Below are 13,546 nucleotides of genomic sequence, written 5' to 3'. Positions count from 1 at the left end.
CGGTTCGAGGCCCTATACAGGAGTTCAGTATCGTATAGTGAAATGTTTTTGGAATTGTATATAGGCTTGTGTGAGCCAACCTACCTAGGTCATCGCAATGTTGCGGAGGATGTAGAGCCGCGATATCGATCATGCCAATCCTCGCTTGGATCCAAAACGCCGATCAGGGTCAAGAGACCAACGTGCAAAAGTCTGTAGAGGATAGTATGAGTTCAGACAAGAAGCAAAGCAGGCATTGAAGGACGACAATTTGGAGCACGCGAGTCTTCTGACCGTCGATTCGTGCTATGCGCTGCTCAAGCCCGTCATTTCAGTTGAATGGTGTCTGGCAACATGCAATCGAAACAAGGACCGGTCGGACGAGGTTTTCAAAGGATAATTTCAAATTTTGATGCGCAGACCGGGCGAGCCAGTCGGAAGCAATGCGATCTTGAATAGCGACCACAGATGGTAGGCGATAGTGCTGTGGTTGAAGTTGTTGCCGATGCAGGCTTGTTGGTGTTTGTCATGACGCGCTGTCACATGCTCGGCGGTGTGGGCGAGGAAAAACAATGTTCCTGCCGGTGCGGACCGGAATCCTTCCGCTCTCTTCCGAGCTGAGGCTCCCGATTGACAGTCTCATACCGAGTTTACATGTTGAGCATGAGCAGAGGGGAAAAAAATTGATCTTTTGCGAGTAAATAATGTCGCTATCCCAGAATGAGGAGAGATAGACTTAGAGATCTATATTCTCAGCACTAACTCTATAGGTCTGCATTAGGTTGTTTCGATCTTGGTTTGGCTGCCGGGCGATGCACGAACTATATATTTCCTCCGCGGAACGCGTTCAGTGACTGGGCACAAGAGGCGTGGCATAGTCTTCAACGAAGCCCATTCTGCAAAGCCAGGATACTACTCCAACGGCGATTCTCGCCCATAAGCCGCACTCCTATGACATCCATTTACATTCGAGGCTGATATCCATAGATGTGGTGAAAGTGCCGGGTTGGGGTGTTTGCATTGTTTGTGGTGGAGCAGCAAGGCGTAATCCGCCGACGGCGACTCCACTGGCCAGTGGCCAGGTGGTTCAGTACAACAACAGCAAGGCTGACAGATTCGACGCCATGGCATATAATCATGTTGTGATCGCTGTCCACCTCCTTCGAGGACTGGCTTACTAACAAACCACCACACATCTACCATGTCGCTTCACGATCTCCCCGAGTTCCTCCTCCTCTGCCGCGAGGACGAGTCGGTGACCGCCTTCGAGGAGGCGCTGGCGCGACAATGGCCCGCCCACGCGACGGAGCCGAAGGTCCAGTTTCGCATTGTGAGGCAATCGCTGCGTGACGTGCCCGCCACTACCCCCTTCGACCTGATCGTCTCCCCCGCCAACTCCTACGGCCTCCTCGACGGGGCCTTCGACGATGCCATCACCCGCAAATTCTGCCTCCCCGACCATCCCTACGAGACCCTGACGCGAGCGGCGCAGCGGGTCCTCTACGAGCGCTGGCGCGGCTTTGTGCCCCCCGGAACGTGCACGCTGGTGCCCTTTCCCGAGTCCTTGACCCCCAACGAGTGGGGGTGTCGGTGGGTGGCCCTCTGTCCGACGATGCGCATGCCAGACCGCGTAAATTGGGATCGCGAGGTGGTGTACGAGTGTATCTGGAGTCTGCTGGGACAGCTAGAAGGGTGGAATCGGGGGCGTGCGACCGATCGCATTGAGCGGATCCTGATCCCTCCGCTGGCCACCGGGGTGGGCAGGGTCAGTCCGCAGCGCTGGGCGGCCCAGATGGTACTGGCGGTAAGACATTTTGTGGATGCGCTGGAGCGACCGGCGCACTGGAGCAAGATGAACTGGCTGGATGCGGCGGATCATCATCGTGATATCCTCCCCACGTGGAATATGTGATGGCGTGAGATGTGATGGGGCTGAGGAGGAAGAAGCGGGGGAGAAAGAAGGGGGGGAGGAAGATCTAGAATCTAGTCTTTCTCTATTACAAGACTCTAATATAGATCCACTATGATCGCAGATACACCTCATCCTTACTTCTTCTTCTCGAGACTTTCCTCGAGACTTTTATTCTGGGGGGAGCTCCCTGCTGCTCCCTTGCGTGGAGGGATCAGGGGAGGAGAAAATGGCGGAAGTCGCGGACATGCTCGGCCCACGGCGGTAGAATCTAGACGGGTCGACGAGGCGTGGTCCCGGGGACCGTCACCTCCGTCAGTGGCTTGTCAGGTTGGCGTTTAAGCAGCCACGGCGGGAGGTGACTGGCCTGACTGGCCTGACTCGCCTGTTTGCGCCGTTGCGGTCCGAGACGCCGTCTGACATGCTCGGAAAAAGCAGCAGCAAGAAGCGGAGAGAGCTATTGTGGTGCAGCAGCCGAGGCAGAGTGGCCTAGGAAGAAAAAAGAACTATACCTCGGAACTGATTTGGAGCACCGTACAACTGTACACTGCATGGACTTACTGTATGTCATGCACTCATGCTCAGCAATGAAACCACCAGACTAAAAATCTAAACGTTTCCAAAGGGAATCAGGGAAAGCCACCTTTCCCTTGCTGCATTCCAGTTTACCCTACTTCTCAATTTCTGGTGCATTTCCCCGCGCAATAAGGTTGAGAGGTCGAGGCACTAAACGTCGAGGATGGAGTTGATAAAAAAAGTCAAGATCGGATGGCAGGTGATCGACGAGAAACTAGACGACTAGAAGCCATCATCTGCACCGATCACCCGCGGGTCGATCGTGACACCTCTCCACCACTCTTCATCGATTCATCTATATCTATATCGGGTGCTTGTACTCCTCGTGTATCGTAGTCTCAAATGTCCCTCTTGGTCGATTGGGGGGTCTTGGATGCCAAACGTACGGGCTAAAGCAAGATCGTGAGCCGGGGGGGAAGGAAGAGTGGAGGCAGCGGTCCTCTGGAGCAATCTCGAGCAAACGAGGACCGTCTCGCATGCGGCCAAAATTCTCTCGAAATTCGGGGGGGCCCTGGCTATGGGGAGCAGGTTCTAGAGACCGGGGAAGCACGCAGATTGGCTGGAAGTGACAAGCAGAAACATCGCGTGGAATTCGACAGACCCACTTGGCGAGGACGTAAAGGGAGCGATGGCGTTGACAGCCGGGTCTAGACTGAGATAGACTGGGAACGACTGTTAGAGAGGAAGACCAAGGGGGGAATTGATTGGCACCTCGTGCAGCCCACTTTCCAACAATCTTGGATAGCCCTGTTGGTCGGCAAGTTTTATTGGTGGGGCTGACTGGCACGATGACGTCGAGGCTGAGATGACAATTCGCCAATTGGGGGGAGAAGTGTACGTAGTTCTACTCATAGATTGAGTAAAAATGCCGGTAGAGCCATAGTGTCGAGAGGGTCGAGAGGGTCGAGAGGGTCGAGAGTGTCGAGTAAATGCGTCGATCGATGATGGATGGACGGAGAACTTGTGACCGCCTGCCTCCCTTCATAATTCTTTTTCCCCCCGGAGAATTATGCCGGCTTCTGCCCACTTGTAGTAGTATGGATTGGTGGTAGTGCCTGGTCTTGCCGCCTTCCGCTCGTTCCAGCAACATTTCTCCTCCTCCTCCGCTAGTACTAGTATTTACTTCCCCCTCCCGGCTTTTTCTCTCCTTCTTTGCCTCTTCGCCTCTTCGCCTCCCTCCCTTCCTTCCCCCTCCCCTCGCTCTCTTTTCCTACTCTTTGGACCTCCCCTCTCATTTCCCCCTCCCCCCTCCCCCCTTCCACTTTCTTTTCTCTGCTCGTATTCCGCAGCCCCGGATGTAGCTTGGTGAACGTGGTTCGTTGTGTTTATTCACTTCATCCCCCCTCCCCGCGCAATTCCAACATCCGCGCCCATGTCCGAGTCCTTCGAGTCCGAGGCGGCGGTGATCCACGATCCTGCCAGCATGGCGCAGGAGCGGGAGTTCTACAAGTGAGTCGTTTCCTCGTCCCCTCTTCATCTCATTGAAATCAGGTAGACTGATCACAATGCTCTCCTTCGACAGGTATTGTCAATTGCCCCAACGCCCAGGACTGCTGCATCGCCCGCCCACTACCCCCTCCTCCGAGGAAGCCGAAGATGATCTACCTCAATCATCCCAAGACACCACCCTAACCGCCCTCGCTCAACTCGGTGCCTTGCGACTCAATGCTCGTCGCTGCATGATTTCCCTCTTCGACCGTCATACTCAGTATATTCTCGCCGAAGCCACCCGTACCCTCAGCCTTCAGGATGATCGCATCCACAAGGATGGAGATGCTCTTTGGCTGGGGAGCAGTGCCATCCAGAAGTGTGATGGTGTCTGCCACTATGTCTGCGACTATGAACAATTAAACGCCGGTGAAGAGTCCCTGAGCAACGGAGGGGGCCCGTTTGCGCTAGTCATTCCCGACATGACTAAGGACGATCGAACCAAGAACCGCGGTTACGTCGTGAACGCCCCGTTTCTCCGCTTCTACGCCGGCGTGCCTATCCTGAGTCGTCGCGGCATCGTGATTGGCGCTTTTGCTGTCAGTGACGGGCAGACGCGACCGGGCCTCGACGAACTGGAATTACGCTTTATGAAGGACACGGCCGCCGCAATCATGAACCATCTGGAGATGGTACGTTCTCAGCAACAGAACCTGCGCGGAGCCAACATGATTGCCGGTCTGGGGCGCTTTCTCGAAGGGGGACTGTCCTTGCCTCTCGGGCTGCGCAGCAAGAGTACCGACAACCGGGACCTTGCAGACAAACAGTTGCACTTGCGCTGGAACCATGCTACACGGGCCCCGGGGTTTTCGTCGCCTCGGGACCCTCGTGAACGCCGGGATTCGCGAGAATCGAAGGAGCAGAGGGAATTGAAAGAGCCGAGCGCGCCCAAGGAGGCGTCGTCGCCTTCAGGTTTGTATCCTAACAAGTAAATTCGCAGGACATCGCTGACTCGGAAACAGGGTACGAAGGAAGCCGCTCTGCGGATAATGCAACAAGCAAAAAGAGCCCCTTGACCAAGACACTATCGACCGGCACCCGAGAAATCCTCAATCGTGCGGCGCACGCCCTACGCGAATCCTTGGATGTCGAGGGAGTGGTATTTTTTGACGCCAGTGTGCGCTCGTATGGCGGGCTCATGCAGAGCGGAGAGGCCCGTCATTCCGATTTAGAGATCAGTACTACTTCCGGCTCGGGCGAGTCTGGTAGCGACAGCGAACACTCCACCATCGGTCATTCGTCCACCGAGACGGACGAGTCGGCGCTTTGTGAGGTTCTCAGTCTTTCTACCGACCCGGAGGATGCGAGCTTTCCGGTCGGGTCCTTCCACGAAAGCTATCTGCGGTCGCTTCTGCACCATCATCCCCGCGGTGGGATTTTCAATATCGACGAAAATGGATGGGTCTCGTCTAGCGAAGGTAGCGATGGGGCGACAGGGAGTGCACTGAGTCGCGATATTGTTTATCGGCGTCGTGAGGCCACACAGGGCGGGAAGAGTGGTCTCCGAAGCAAGCGGCAAAAGCTCACCTCCCGCGATGAGTGTAAGGCTTTGCACAAGGTCTTTCCTCAAGCACGGAGTGTCATTCTGTTCCCAGTCTGGGATTCGCGACGCAATCGATGGTTTTCAGGGTTGTTTGCGTGGACGACCTCTCCGCGGGCTTTCAGCTCCCGCGGCGAATTGGCTTACCTGTATGCCTTTACCAACAGCATCATGGCCGAGATCCATCGGTTGGATGTCGAGCTCGCCAACAAGGCGAATCGGACGCTGGTAAGCAGCATCTCACACGAGCTGCGTAGTCCCTTGCACGGTATTCTCGGCAGCACCGAGCTGCTGACCGATTCCAGCATGACGCCCCCGCAGGTTGCTCTCGTGCAAACCATCGAGAACTGCGGTCGCTCGTTACTCGACATTATTAACAACATGCTGGATTTTGCGAAGATCAACCAGTTCACCCGCAAGTCCCGATCTGGGCGGTTGAAGGCAGGACCGGCCTTGGCCCGACGACAGGCGAACTCCGGGCGAGCACTGGCGAAGAAGCGACCGAGCGAAGGCATTGTCAACCTCATCACCGATGTTCAACTCGACTCGGTTCTCGAGGAGGTCATGGACACGGTCTTTGCGGGTCACTGCTTTGCCACCACCACCGGGTTCCTGGCTCAAGGGGGTCCTGTACTGACCGATCAAGACAAGGATGGTGACTATCTAATGGGCAATACTCCGCAGAAACCGCGGACAAACGAGCCTTTGACGGTCATTTATGATGTGGAACCAGGAATGACGTGGCTCTTCGAAACACAGGCAGGTGTATGGAGACGGATTCTGATGAACATTTTCGGCAATGCCTTGAAGTACACACGGTCCGGTCACATTGTGGTCTCTCTAAAATCAGCCAATGCTGCTGGTACCAAGCCCAAGCGGATACCATTTACTGATCCCTTCAAGCACGAGGTGGCTGGGATCGTCCTCAGCGTGAAGGATACCGGACAAGGCATTGACAAAGAGTACCTCAAAAGCAACATCTTCAAGCCGTTTTCCCAGGAGGATCCTCTGTCTCCCGGAAGCGGCTTGGGACTTAGCATCGTGTATCAGGCGGTGCAGACCATGGGAGGAAAAATCGATATCAATTCCACTCGGGGAATGGGTACGGAGGTAACGGTGAGTGTTGATCTGCTGCGGAGCCCGAGCCTGGCTCCCAGTAGTGATCGAGAGGCGCGCACAATTCACAGAGCGCAGCAATTCTCTCGGGGGAAGTCGATTGGGTTGCTTGGGTTCAATGGGCCCGAGAGGGCGAAGGACGAGGGGCTTGCTCTGTTGCGGACCTCGCTCAGTAGCATTTGTCAAGACCACCTTGGCATGCAAGTCGGCATGGTCTCGTGGGATTCGAGTGATGCGCCGCTCTACGACGTCTACCTGGTGCAGCATTCGGACTTCAGTCGCGTCGATAGCATCTGGGCCAGTATGGCGGGCAAGGCCTTGACCACCGGGCAGGAGCCCAAGGGACGACCACCCGTAGTCGTCGTATGTCCCACTCCACAGGAGGCCCAGAAGATGGCCGCCACCGGTTACCGTAGCCCCTCGTCTGCCATCTATGAGTTTGTCAGCCAGCCGTGCGGACCGACCAAGATCGCGACGGCGGTAATGACCTGCATTCAGCGGCGCGAGCAGCAGCAGACGCAGTCGGTGACGGCCAAAATGGATGCCACGCTGGAGGAGGAACCCGGTACGCAGCCAACCAAGTTCACCGCGGCCTATCACGCCTCCACCACAGACGTACAGACTAAGACATCGTCAGGTATGGACATTGCGCTGACCACCTCCACCACCATGGTCTCGACGACCACATCCAGCAAGGGGGATTCAGTGACCAAGATCTTAGCGATCGAGACGACGAAACGAGCGCCTGCGGTCCTCCTTGTGGATGACAACGAGGTGAATTTGAAATTGCTGGTTGCCTTCATGAAGAAAGCGAAACTGTCGTATTTCACGGCAACCAACGGCTTGGAAGCCCTGGAGGTATTCAAGGCCAATGCCGGACTGATTCAGATCATTCTCATGGGTAAGTACATTCTTGCGTTGGGCGTTTGACCTGCGTGCTAACGTCGCCATAGATATTTCCATGCCGGTCATGGATGGTCTCGAGTCCACACGGCAGATCCGTCTCTTCGAGAAAGCACAGCAAGAATTTAGTCCGACGAGCATGCCATCGGCCAAGCCCGCAGTGATTATTGCTCTGACCGGTCTGGGCAGTGCTACTGTCCGCCACGAAGCCCTCACTCACGGGGTGGACCTCTTCTTGTCCAAGCCGGTTCGGTTCCAGGAGCTGATCAAGCACATCGGCGAACTTGTTCATTGACCTTCTCCACCCTGCCTTTTCTTCACTTCTTCGACGTAAAAGTTCCCACATACCCCTTTTTGTATTGATGCGACGATTTCTGGGTGATGTATATATACGTGTGACGAGCATGATCTGGAAGGCGCATAAGAGACTTCCTTTGATAATAGATATATACCAATATATGTCATATACCCTGGCTTGAACCTCACGTATACGCAGGTTGTGGAGTTTATGACGGATGATCGTCAGACCATTTACGGATGCAGAATCTAATACTCAGATTCACAAGGGTGCCCCGTCCCCCCGCTCGCTCTCGAGCAGTGATGTTAGTCCGCTGAATGTACAGTAAGTACTATGTACATGCTTTCTCGGCTCCACATTGCCTCTTTGACTGGCACCCTAAGCCAGTTCTCTCTCGCATTATCAGAATGACCTCAGTGTCTTCCTGTTGCGGACCTACTGGAACTAATGCCAGTACCTAGATTTAACAATGAACCTGCTTGTGGGATTGTGAGCACCGTACAACACAGGGATGCTCGATGGACAATATTGCACTCTATGCTAGTCTAGACAAATTGTCCATAACTTTCACCCAGCACGCAAACGCCGATGGCCGATTCCTAAATAACTTGAAGGCCTAGACGACTTACTTTAATCCAACCCACACATCGACCCGACTGCAACATGTTGCCTGCTCTCGCTTAACGTATCCCGGCCTCATCGGCGATAGCACAGCCTATACTACCGCCACCGGGCCTTAACGCCGAAAGCCGACGGCCTCTACTCGACATCAACACATACCGATCAAGCCCCCAGCGCTCTCTATCTAGGGTCCCTTCTGAAGAGCGATAACTTTCATTGGATCCGCAGGTCGCCTCGAACTCTCGCCAAAGACCGACGCACAAACTCGCCATCGAGGCAGCAGATGGCGTACCCCGGAGACACCCCTTTATATCTATGATGCTCAGCCAGCTTTGTTGTCGGGCTATCGCTTATCGAACCTGCGATGCTTGCCCAGCCCCGCAATGTCCCTCACCTCCAGCACTAAAGCCCCGGTCGACCATGTCCAGACCCCCGAGGAAGATGGCATCGTCCGTTCCCGGCCTGGCAAGGCCACGAAGGAAGAACGTCGCATCCTCCACCGCGTGGACCGCCGGTTGATTGTCATGTTGGGGTTGCTGCATACGGTCTCCCTGATCGATCGCGGGAATCTGGGGACCGCGTCGGTGGCCGGCATGACCAAGCAGTTGCATCTGATTGGGATGAGATATGTGCGTTCAGTCCCTTCGGGTTGTTCTCTGATGATCAGGGGAGAGGGGTGAGACTAATCTGCTTGATTGTTGCGGCAGAGCATCATCGCCGTCGCGTTCTTCCCGCCGTACATCTGCTTCCAGGCGTTGGGGCCGGTCTTGGTCCGGAAGCTGGGGCCGGTGGCGTATATCTCGGGCGTGTGTTTTGTGTGGGGGGCTGTGATGGTGTGTTTGTCCTTCTCCAGTTATCGCTCTGGTAAATACTGAGGAAAGTGTAGTTGGCGGCGGGCTTTGTCAAAGACTGGACCCAGCTGGTCGGCATTCGGATCGTTATCGGCGCCCTGGAGGCGGGCTTCTTCCCCGGAGCGGTATACCTGATTTCGACGTGGTACACGCGGTTTGAGATCCAGAAACGGTACGCCTTGTTCTATCTGCTGGGATGTGTGGCGTCAGCCTTCACGGGATTGCTGTCGTATGGGATCACCTTCATGGTTAGCAGCTCTTCTAACCCCCCAAGCCTGGATAGACCCATCTGACATGAGATAGAACGGCCTAGGAGGGCTGACCGCCTGGCGCTGGATCTTCGTGATCCAAGGCCTCATCACCTGCGTCCTGGCCGCGATCGCCTACTTCGTGTTGATCGACTTCCCCGACCGCATGCTGACCCAGCGCAACCGCTTCCTCTCGCCGCGCGAGTACGAGCTCGTGATCCGGCGCATCGATGCGGATCGCTCCGACGCCGCCCTCGAGCCGTTCAACCTCCGCAAATACCTGGCCGCCGGCTTCGACATCCATATCTGGGGCTTCGGGCTGATCTACTTCTGCAGTACGACCACTGCGTATGCTCTGTCGTACTTCCTGCCGATCATCTACCAGAAGGGCATGGGGTTCTCGACGGGCGTGTCGCTGTGTCTGTTTGCGCCGCCGTACGCGGCCGCGGGGATTGTGATGATGGCGACCTCGTGGGTTGGGGATCGCTATCGGATTCGCGGGCCGATCATTGTGTTTAACTCGGTGCTGAGTTTGATTGGGTTGCCGTTGATGGTATTTGCCCCTATCCCCTCTACCGTCCGTGTATGCATGACTGGTGGTGATGGTGGTGTTAATGTAGTGGATTAGGGCTTCACGACGGGCGTGGCGCCCCGCCTCGTGGGATGCTTCTTCACCACCATCGGCGCGAATGGGAATATCCCAGCCGCGATGGCGTATCAGGTTAGTCGTTGTCGTTGCCCTTGCATACTATCCACGTACAGTAGCTAATCTGGCAACCTGCAAGGCAAACAATGTGCGCGGCCAGTGGAAGCGCGCCATCTGCAGCGCCATCTTCGTGGGACTCGGGGCGTCCGGCGGGATGACGGGGTCGCTCGTGTATCGCTCGCAGGATGCGCCGGAGTACCGGCCGGGCATTCTGGTCAGTATCGGTCTGACGTGTTTGTCCATTGTGTTGGTGGGTTTGCTGTCGCTGCGACTGCATTATTTGAATAAGAAGGTGGATAAGGGGGAGTTGGTGATTGGGGGGTTGCGCGGGTTCAAGTATACGCTCTAGCTATCGCCGTCACCGCAGAACATATGATATTCAGTATACTTGCAGAATAGTCTCACTCTAATCTATGACCCAAGCACTAAGCCAGCCCCTCCGCAAGAAACCCTCTAACCACCCCCCCAACATCTTCCACATCATCCACGTGCGGAAAATGCCCCGTCCCCTCCACGACGTACTCCCGCAACCACCGCCCATCCACCTCCTTCCGGACAAACGCCGCATGCGCCGTCACGTCGCTCTTGCGCAAGCTTTTCCGTTCGCTTTCGAAATCGCCCTCCTGGCTTTGCAGGTCCAGCAACTGCACTGGCTTTTCGCCCGTTGCTACCAATTGGTCGTTGTGGCGGTTGAGGGCGTGCAGGATCTGGGCGAATCGTCCATCGACCGTCCCGTAGTAATGCGACATCCGGATCAGATATGCAAAGTCCAGGCGGGAGTAGGTGTCCTGCACCGCGGCGATGGTTTGGGGGCTGGTGTGCGGGCCGAAACACCGGGCGATGCGGTCCGGCATTGTGCTGCGGTAGTATTCGGCGTGGGTGGCGAGGATGTTCAGGTCCAAGGGGGTTGGGGGTGTGGTGCCGGCGTAGGGGCCGTCGAGAAGGATTATCTCTGCGACTTTAAGGGATGAAGGTGCCGTGGTGAGAGTATGGGCGAAGAGGTCGAGAACGGTCAGGGTGCCCATGCTGTGGCCGTAGAGGGTGGTGGGAATTGGAGTTGGATTCGGGCTGGGGGCTGAGGATGGGAAGAGGGTAGAGAGCACTTCTGCATGCAGCTGGACGAGAAGTTCGCTGACTCCTCCAGCCTCTGGGGTGGGCAAAATGGCAGTCGGCGACTCGCCATGGCCCGGGAGGTCGACAGCGACATAGACGTGGCCTGCGCTGAGGGTGCGGCCGTGGGCGTGGAGGTGGGTGATCAGGGGGATGTAGTCGCTGGCTGGACAGCCGAATCCGGGGATCAAGAGGGAGATCTGCTGGAGCGAGGCCTGTGGACTCGTAGCATTGCTGAGGTAGGAGAGGCCGGTGGACGGCGAGGTCTGGCGCTGAAGCTGTAGAGGCTCAGTGGTCATTTTGATGATGTTGACGTATGGATTGGATGGCACGGGATGGCACCATGCAGGTGAGAAGCTTGATATTTATCTCAAGTAAAGTAAAGCTGACCCTGAAGAAATTGAATTAGTGAGCATGACTAAAAGAAACAAAAGTATTGCGAATCATTCTTGATTTATAAAGCTGACAATTAATGATGAAAACAGGTGAAACTAAAGGCACGGGAGCTACAGTTAGGGCTCCTTCGTATAATCGCCATTCCGTACACCGACTCAACTCAACCCCCCTCAACGCCTCAACACCGTATCCCAAAACAGAGTAGTCCAATCCACCATTTTCAATGCCCGGAAATAGGGACCCACGGAGCTCGACACTTGGGACATGCTCTCGCCCGGCCATTGGGCTCGACGCTGTCAAGCCAGGCATTGATACACTCCGAGTGGTAATTCTGCTTGCATAGTGCCGGGCATGGGGTCACATCCTGGATATTCTCGTCCATGGCTAGAAAGCAGATCGGACACTCCGCCTCCTCGTCAATATGTTTAGGCCACGGCGCGCTACACCGGGGACAAGGCATGTTTTGATTGGCATACGTCTCGCGGCACTGGTCGACCCAGCGTTCTACACAAGCCTCGTGAAGCCACGCTCCACATTGCTGGGGACAGCAGAACTCGTAGTCCACGATGGGCTTTCCACAGACCGCGCAATTCTCTTGAAAGATGTCCTGCCAGCACATCGGACACGGGCAGGGCTCTTGGTTCTCGGAACTTCTGGGGGAGCGCCAGTCTGAGACACAGTTGTCATGATACAGTGTGCCACATCCGCCGGGGCACGAGAATCCGTCCTTGTGCATGTGTTTGTGACAGATCAGACAGCAGTCGTCCTTGATCTTGAGGTTGTCCAAGGCTGCGTTGATGTTGTGGTAGGGAGGCGGCCGGTCTGCGTTGGTGGTGCTTGCATACACTGGAACGCCCCCGGAGACATCACTGGACAACATGGAGTCTGGATCGGCGTCTTCACTGTCAGAGTCTGGATCGGAGGCTTCATCGTGACCCAGGGATTCCACGTCGCTGCCGAGTTCGTCCCGGTCCACGACTTTGAATCCCGCGGCACCATGGGTGCTGAAGCCAGCGCTGAAGCCGCTTTCATACCCACTCTCGTTTAGTACGGGGCAGATCTGAACCCGGGCTTCAAGACTGGACTTGCAGGCACCAGCGGTGCTGAAGGTAGCGCTGAACCCGCTTCCACCACAGTTCTCATTGATTACGGGGGAGAGGGTCTGAACCCGGTCCGTGACTTTTGACCCGCAGACAGCAGCGGTGCTGGAGGTAGCGCTGAATCCACTGTTCCCTGAATTCTCGCTGCCTACGGAGGAAGGCTGATCCGAGGCTTGAAGGGCACCCGACATCAGAGGCTCATAGGACCCGGCACGAGCGCTTGACCCTGTAGCTTGACGAGATGAAGCGATAGAGCTTGACAACTTTCGTCCATAAATTTTCGAGGGGCCTGCGTGGGTACGCCCAACCGCCGAAGAGGTGGGCACATTCCTCACCTGAGACCCCGAAGAGACGGGTTTGGGCGGATTGGCCGGGGTGTGAGCATAAACCCGATGCCCTCCCTGGCCCTCTCTTTCCTGTTTCCCTGCTTGATGTCCCTCTGCGGTGCGAACTGGTTGTTTCCCTTTGGCGATCGATGAAGGCTCTTGCCGACGGTCTGAGTTGTCCTTTGCACGACTGCTCACGGTGGACTTGCGATGGTCATGACCGCGCTTTCCAGCTAACCATCCGAGAAAGCCTCCCGCTGGGGCTGGGGCACGAGGAAACTCAGCCGACTTGTTCTTGGAGGAGCTTTTTGGGTGTTTCTCGGGCATGATGGTGGTGGTGGTGGTGGCGAGATGTCGAACATGCGTGTCTCAAGCTATC

At 56.0% G+C, this 13,546-nt stretch overlaps 5 protein-coding genes across 5 annotated transcripts; 3 read left to right on the top strand and 2 right to left on the bottom strand.

Moving 5' to 3' along the window:
- The first annotated feature begins 681 nt into the window (after nt 1–681).
- Nucleotides 682–1,979, top strand: BO95DRAFT_79184 (uncharacterized protein). The gene has a single exon (XM_025592218.1). It carries the CDS (start codon nt 1,181–1,183, stop codon nt 1,889–1,891), a length of 711 nt encoding a protein of 236 aa, XP_025444033.1. The 5' UTR covers nt 682–1,180; the 3' UTR covers nt 1,892–1,979.
- Nucleotides 1,980–3,887: 1,908 nt separating this feature from the next.
- Nucleotides 3,888–7,806, top strand: BO95DRAFT_451698 (putative sensor histidine kinase/response regulator; the record flags this gene model as incomplete). The annotated part of the gene is made up of 6 exons (XM_025588102.1): nt 3,888–3,913; nt 3,987–4,687; nt 4,712–4,880; nt 4,915; nt 4,974–7,509; nt 7,562–7,806. The coding sequence occupies 6 exons, from the start codon at nt 3,888–3,890 to the stop codon at nt 7,804–7,806; spliced, it is 3,678 nt and encodes a 1,225-aa protein (XP_025444032.1).
- Nucleotides 7,807–8,813: 1,007 nt separating this feature from the next.
- BO95DRAFT_492692 (MFS general substrate transporter) lies at nt 8,814–10,605 on the top strand (the record flags this gene model as incomplete). Its single annotated transcript, XM_025590726.1, has 7 exons — nt 8,814–8,879; nt 8,910–9,059; nt 9,138–9,263; nt 9,317–9,529; nt 9,585–10,082; nt 10,158–10,250; nt 10,315–10,605. The coding sequence occupies 7 exons, from the start codon at nt 8,814–8,816 to the stop codon at nt 10,582–10,584; spliced, it is 1,416 nt and encodes a 471-aa protein (XP_025444031.1). The 3' UTR covers nt 10,585–10,605.
- A 55-nt stretch (nt 10,606–10,660) lies between these two features.
- Nucleotides 10,661–11,644, bottom strand: BO95DRAFT_512943 (alpha/beta fold hydrolase; the record flags this gene model as incomplete). The annotated part of the gene is made up of 1 exon (XM_025591569.1): nt 10,661–11,644. One exon carries the CDS (start codon nt 11,642–11,644, stop codon nt 10,661–10,663), a length of 984 nt encoding a protein of 327 aa, XP_025444030.1.
- Nucleotides 11,645–11,961: 317 nt separating this feature from the next.
- On the bottom strand, nt 11,962–13,494 carry BO95DRAFT_512942 (uncharacterized protein; the record flags this gene model as incomplete). The annotated part of the gene is made up of 1 exon (XM_025591568.1): nt 11,962–13,494. The coding sequence occupies one exon, from the start codon at nt 13,492–13,494 to the stop codon at nt 11,962–11,964; it is 1,533 nt and encodes a 510-aa protein (XP_025444029.1).
- Between the last annotated feature and the right edge of the window lie 52 nt (nt 13,495–13,546).

Source organism: Aspergillus brunneoviolaceus, assembly GCF_003184695.1.
Source record: "Aspergillus brunneoviolaceus CBS 621.78 unplaced genomic scaffold BO95scaffold_20, whole genome shotgun sequence".
In the NCBI taxonomy this organism is placed as follows: Eukaryota; Fungi; Ascomycota; class Eurotiomycetes; order Eurotiales; family Aspergillaceae; genus Aspergillus; species Aspergillus brunneoviolaceus.
Note: the sequence above shows the minus strand (reverse complement) of the source record. Positions and strands in the feature narration are given on the sequence as shown.